This window comes from Odontomachus brunneus, unplaced genomic scaffold (genome assembly GCF_010583005.1).
Source record: "Odontomachus brunneus isolate Ranch 3 - 2012 unplaced genomic scaffold, Obru_v1 Obru_scaffold_262, whole genome shotgun sequence".
NCBI classification, from domain to species: domain Eukaryota; kingdom Metazoa; phylum Arthropoda; class Insecta; order Hymenoptera; family Formicidae; genus Odontomachus; species Odontomachus brunneus.
Window position 1 is genome coordinate 43,066 of NW_022639712.1, and position 6,516 is coordinate 49,581.

Consider the following 6,516-nt stretch of genomic DNA (forward strand, 5'->3'; position numbering starts at 1 on the left):
ATATATATATATATATATATATATATATATATATATATATATATATATATATATACAGGATGTCCCGCGTAAGACGTGCCAAAAGAAAAATATAAGTAGAACAGATAAAAGAGAACAAAAATTGTAGAGGTCATTTTTCAAAAAACCACGTAAAATTTCGAGATATTAATTAAAATCCACTTACTGTCGCTGTAATATGTTTACCGGCGTAACAGAGAATAAAAATATTAATTGCAACGGAAACCAGAGCAATGAGAAAAGTACACACATTTGCGATATTTCCATCTCGCCACTCCTGTAAGTTTAACATGTATATCATATTTCCGACAAAACACTAGTAATTGCAATTTTACATATATCACATGAAATAATGTGTGCATGATGTGTATATAATGAAATGAAAAATTATATTCACCATTACACAATCTGAAGGTGCTGCCTACCATGAGAATACAGTATCCTACAAGACACATTATTATGGTGCAACCCAATATCTCAAACAAACTACTATGTTGCAAAGTATCTTCTGCCAGATATAAGAAACTGAAAGCAATTCCATCATTAACGCTTAACAAGTCAAGAGATAAAAAAAAATAGAAAAAGATACGAATTCGACAAAACAAATATCTTACTTTCGTATTCTAATCTGATGCTCAACGACTATCGATAACCTTTTGTCCACATTTTTTTCTGTGCAGGTCTGCTCGTCCACAAGATCCTCCAATAACATTATTAAGATCTTCATTTGTGCACACGCGTGCATCACGAGCAGCACGAGCATGTATGATCGTTACGGAATACATGACGAAACCGCCGCAAAACTGTAGCAGGGTCATAATCTCATAAGCGGGACTGTGCTGGTTGTCAAAGAGAGTGACATAACCTGCGAAAGCCAACGGCCTGAACATGACATTCTCATCAGTAAACAGCCTTCCCTTCGTTAACGGCACAATCGTATGGAAAGACAAACCGGCGCAATACAACATGGTATAACAAAGGGTGAGCATATTGCTTCTTATCATTGCTTTTTCTATCATGATATCCCTCGATATCGCGACGAATTTCCAGTCGTCTTTTACATGTCCCAGGCAAGTCCTGATCTCATCTTCGTAGAGGATTAGAGTACGGTATTTGGCGAGTAGAATAAATGAGTAGATTTTAGAAGCAATCATAGTCAGTTTAGCATGCGGCTCTTCCTCAACGTAGAACATATAATAGAGAACACCAGGAACGACTATGACACACACAAGGAAGCAGCAGATTGTTATTAGAAGTATTTCACATATCATTTCAACGGCGGACAGGTCCTTTTCGAGTAAAGGCCAAACACCAAGTATTCGTAGAAAAAATTGACTCTGTTTAGTGACATATTCTATATCTTGCTCGTAATACTTATTTGTACCTGCCTGCGAAAGTGGTCTCTTCATGGCGAATGAAAAGAGAAGTTTTAAAAGAAGTTAAAAAATTAATTAAAAAATGCGTTTCTAATTTATAATTCTCGATAACACATCGAAAAGTACCGACGATATTCTATACGCTCTAAGTATTTGCAAGTCGCGAGCTCGCTTGCTTTTACTGATCGCCAGCAAACACCGAGATCGACTGATGCGAGCATGCGAAACATAAGTATTAACAGCGCTTGCGCGCATTTTACACATTAATATTCCAAGTCAGGAATGAGAGGAAATTCACACAACTGCTACACTGCACTACCTCTGTTTTAAACTTGAGTTCTGAAGGGTTGACTCTACGAGGGTTGACTTTCTATCAGACAAGAAATTTTAATACAAAGGGAAAGACTGAAACAGACGTTCTATATATATCCGAAGTAACTTTCAAATAATCATACCTCTTCTACCTCGTGGAGTTTTACATTACAATAACTAATAATTTACTCGGTACCAATAAATCTGGTACTCAATTTAATAGTCAACTACAAACACTTTTTCTAAAAATAGCAGAATTACATTTTTCATTTTTGGTTTCATTTTTCCAAAAATTCGCAGAATATCATTTGCTTATCACATTCATTTTGATAGGAAAATTTGAAGTGCATCATAGCTATTGATGAAATGTAATGTTGATTAATTAATGTGATATTATTATTACATATCTTGCATCCATGTTTGTTCGTTAGATTCTGTCACAAAAGCAGATTCAGTTCGTTACAGTTCGAAGCATATTAAAATAAGTCACAGCTGTTTTAAGAATCTGAAAAAACACAGAAATATTTTACAAATAAAATTTCATATTTAAATCGAAAATTTTATAGTTGCCTTCACATAATTTTTCGTACCAGATTCAAACGCGATGAAATAGTGCATTATTAGTCAAATTATCTTAAAATCACAAATATAGGCAATATAGAACAATATAAATATATACAAAAAAGAGATAATATAAAAATATAATAGTTCTAAGAAGTATAAACAAACATTTTTTCCAGTTTATCACATAGCGATAATTGCTTTGCGTACGAGTAAATTATACTAATTATGCTCTAATTTGTTTTCTTACATCGCCAAATGTCTTGAATGATAGGACGAAGATTTTACCAGCAGTAATTTGCATCGGCATATTAGACATAATCATCACTAAAACGATTCCACGTGCCTTCTTATCCGGAAGACGATACCACTCGAGTTCGCAAGATGTGATGGCTACCTTCTCCGTCTATCGTTTTAAATAGAAAGTTATAATTCCTAAGCTTTCGTGAACAGGTGGTCTTAAAAGAGTAGTACTAAACGCATTAAGATATATATCGAGTGCACACATTTATGCTGCACGCATGACTACAATTGCATATGCGTGACCGAAGAGACAAACTTACAATCTCATTATATAAAAATGTACCTGCGTAATAAGCTGCTCGCCCGTATAACAGAATAGGAACGTATTTACTACCGCAGTAGAAAATGTAATAAAATAAGAGGTTATTGCTATTGAATTACTAGATTCCCATTCCTATAAAAAAATTTATGTAACATTTCTATATTTCTATATTACGTGTAACAACTACTGTAATGAATTCGCCGATAAATTTTTGTTGACCATTCATTGTGATTTACTTTGTGATGTACTTTAGTGCTAACGATATTAAAATAAATAAAACTACACACCATTAGTATGCAATAACACACAGTACAAATTATTATTGTACCCCCTAATATCTCAATAAAAATCATAAAATGAAGAGTACGCTCCACCAGCTGCAGAAAGCTAAAAGAAATTTATCGATAATGTGATATTATCGTGATAGTTTCACGTAAAAATAAACAAGTAAAACATGATCAAATAACCATGAACACACCTGCGTATTCGTATTTGATGCTCTACAATAACACCTAGTTTCTTATTCACCTCTAATCCGTCTTGTTGTTCCTTTTCAACGAAAACTTCTAGTAAATTTACTAAAATTTTCAACTGGCCGCAAGCATGCATTACGAAGGCAATGATGAGACCATATATACTTGTCGCGATCGACATAATGATTACCCCGGCTAAAGTATGCAACGCATATACCAATGTATAGTAGATCAGATTGCATTGATCATCGAATGAAAAAAAATAAGTTGGATAGGGTAAAGGTCTGATCGTAATGTTTTGTGGGGTTACAATCTTCCCTCTGGACAAAGGTATCAATGTTCGAAACGCAAGTCCACTGCTGTATAAAAAGATTGCACTAATCGCAGCCAAACGCTTTCCAATCCTCGTGAATTTTAACATGGCGTTTCTTGCGCCCGCGTTGTCGATATACTTCCAATCCTCTTCGAGGAACTTCACACAGTGTTTGATGTGATCTTCTTGATTTATCAAACCATAATATTTGATTAAACTCATGAGACCGTAGATTAGAAGCGGTATCAAACGAATTCGAACAAAAAATCTCTTTTCAAATATCCAATAAAGCGTGCTGGGCACCAGACCGAAATAAAGAATAGCGTTTAAGATAGAAATTCGTAGGAACTTTTTAATTTTCTCGCAAGCAGACCTTTTTCCATCGAAATTTGGCCAAACACCGATTAAGGATAAAATGTTGCGAGTTAGTTGCAAACTATTCTTAATGTCGTTCTGGTAATGGTTGTTGTGTGGCACCTCGCACATTGTGAAGATCGCTTTGCAACTCTGCTATGCAAAAGTTACTTTATTCTAACGTTTGATTGGACCGGAGAATGTTGTACTAGCTGCGAAACAGGTAAGCCGCGAGTCAAATCAGGACTGATCGTTGAAGTAAAAGTCCGCGATAAGATAAACTTGCCATTAGAAAATGCGCTTGCGCGCATCAAATCTCTAATGTTGCGTGAGTCGGAGAAGTTATACGTAACAAAGTTTGTAAAGCAACTTGCTTTTGTGAGGTCGATTTTGCGTCTAGAAAGTATTTTTATCCGCTAGCTCTCACGACATCAGAAAGTAACTCCATCGGACTTAGCTTCTATATCCATTGAAACCGCGTAATTTTAATCATAAAATCGTAAAGTAGTGAAAGAAATAGTAAAATAATAAACGTTGATATTCTATAAAAATTCTGGACTCTCGAGAAGTCATCAATTGAAAATTAAAATTCACATTAAAAGTTAAAGGTATGTAAAATATGTGTGTGTAGTTCTTACGACGTGGTACGCTTATAGCTCCCCAGGTCGGCCGCGCGCTTTCTCTCGTGACTCGACGTTCACCTCCAAATTCCGCCCGGGAGGAATTCCACGACTATCTCGAGTTCTTTTGGAATTATGATTGTACGCCAGGTGCGGAAATGGCCGCACCACCTGGGAGTCGTACTCCCAGAGACCGCCGTACGATCGACGATAAACCGCCCAGTATAGGCGCGACTAGCTCGTCGAGAGCGTTCCTCCGCGGAGGCTAAGATCTTGGAAAGTAGGCGATTGTAAGATAACACGTTTCCGATACGTACAACGATTTAGTCGACCGGTATCACAAATACGTTAACCGCAAAATAAACGCCACGAGATACACGACAAACACACAATATACGCGACTCGAACTATTTACAAGATTACCGCTCAATACGCAACGATGACTTGAACGGCGCGTCCTCCGTTATTCGCGTTACTCGCGAATAGTCTCTCCCCGTCTCGCCGCGGTGCACCGGCTTACGCGCTAAGAACACAGAGCTTCTTACGATCTCGGTGGATCTTTGATTGCCTCGGAGAAGGTCTGCCAGGCCGCGGGTCTCGTCCTCGCGCCATCGCTCTCCTGACCTGCCACGGTCCTCTCCTTCTTCGGGCATCGCCCTTGTTGGCGTAATTCTCGTGCTCCCGCTGCAGCACTCACCCGCGACCGCGAATAGTACGGCTCGCGGATTCGCGGCGGTTCGGCGTAACCCGCCTGACGTCCGCTGACTACGCGGAGGCACCCTGATTTAATCCAGGAGTGCTCGTCGCGGTATCAGTATCTTCGCTATCAGACTTCGCTTAGAGAAGGCTAATTACTTCGGCCGAATGCTCGCGAAGAAGAAAGCTCTCCCGTACAGCCTTGGCCTATTTATTATGTATCTCCGCGGTTCGTCTCTTCACGCGGTTTTTCTATTTCGTTGTCGGCTCTTAGGAGAAGGGGAGGGGGAAGCGCGTTCAGCCCCTCTCCCCGTAACCGTGATCCTTGTAACGGAGCTCAAACGCCACCACGTCACATTCTTCATACGTATACACTGACATAAGTGGTACACAATTAAGGAAAAGAATAAAAATTTTAAAAATATCAAGTGATTTATAAGTAATGTTTCAATTACTACATTATATTGTTTCTATTTTAAATTTCAACTGTCATTCAAGGGTTAACTTTCCAGCAGAGAAGAAGTTCTACAACAGGAGTAAAAGACTGAAACAGTGCTTATACATCTAAAGTAACTTTCAAGTAATTTAATTTCTTCCATATATAGTAGAGATTTAAGCTGAAATATTATATACCAAGTAACTCTAGTAATATTCTCTACAAATATGAATTCTCTAGAAATATTAATCCGGTATTAAATTTAACAATCAGCTACAGATATTATTTTTAAACTGATTGAATTTTTTGCTTATTTCGTGAGAAGTTCATTTTGGCTGGCAATTTTCAAATGTTACATACGTTTTGATGACTAGATAATTGATTAATATAATATTTCCACCTTTCATTTCCCATACGTCTTTCACATTCCATTATACTCTCGATTACAGAAGCGCATTTAACTGGTTAGACTAATATACTTCGAAGTATATTAAAATATGCAGCAGATATTTTTAGAATCTGAAAAAAATGAAAGATATCTCAAATTATCAACTTCACCATTAATGATATATCTGAAAAAGAAATTATAATTAATTATATATAATCTATAATTCACGTTTCAAAATTAAAATAATATCGCATTAGTCAGATTAATTTGACATCATGTATATAAATAATTTATTTTTAAAGAAATTCATTTTACATTTAAAATTATAATAGTTACAGAAACAACGAATGTATATATATATATATATATATATATATATATATATATATATATATATATATATA

At 36.4% G+C, this 6,516-nt stretch overlaps 1 protein-coding gene and 2 pseudogenes across 1 annotated transcript; all 3 read right to left on the minus strand.

Moving 5' to 3' along the window:
- The window catches only part of LOC116852952, a 3,895-nt pseudogene extending 2,468 nt beyond the window's left edge, over positions 1-1,427 (minus strand).
- Positions 1,428-1,758: 331 nt separating this feature from the next.
- On the minus strand, positions 1,759-4,520 carry LOC116852926 (odorant receptor 13a-like). Its single transcript, XM_032833718.1, has 5 exons — positions 3,311-4,520; positions 3,120-3,219; positions 2,854-2,964; positions 2,518-2,673; positions 1,759-2,211 (listed from the first exon to the last, which is right to left on the minus strand). The coding sequence occupies exons 1-5, from the start codon at positions 4,102-4,104 to the stop codon at positions 2,158-2,160; spliced, it is 1,215 nt and encodes a 404-aa protein (XP_032689609.1). The 5' UTR covers positions 4,105-4,520; the 3' UTR covers positions 1,759-2,157.
- Positions 4,521-5,952: 1,432 nt separating this feature from the next.
- Positions 5,953-6,516, minus strand: part of LOC116852935 — a 15,133-nt pseudogene continuing 14,569 nt past the window's right edge.

Coding starts and splice junctions, on each gene's coding strand:
- LOC116852926 (XM_032833718.1), bottom strand. CDS start 4,104: ATGTGCGAGGTGCCACACAACAACCATTACCAGAACGACATTAAGAAT. Junction 3,220..3,310: donor CATCAAATACGAATACGCAG/GTGTGTTCATGG, acceptor AATTTCTTTTAG/CTTTCTGCAGCTGGTGGAGC. Junction 2,212..2,517: donor CATTCAAGACATTTGGCGAT/GTAAGAAAACAA, acceptor GTGTTTTTTCAG/ATTCTTAAAACAGCTGTGAC.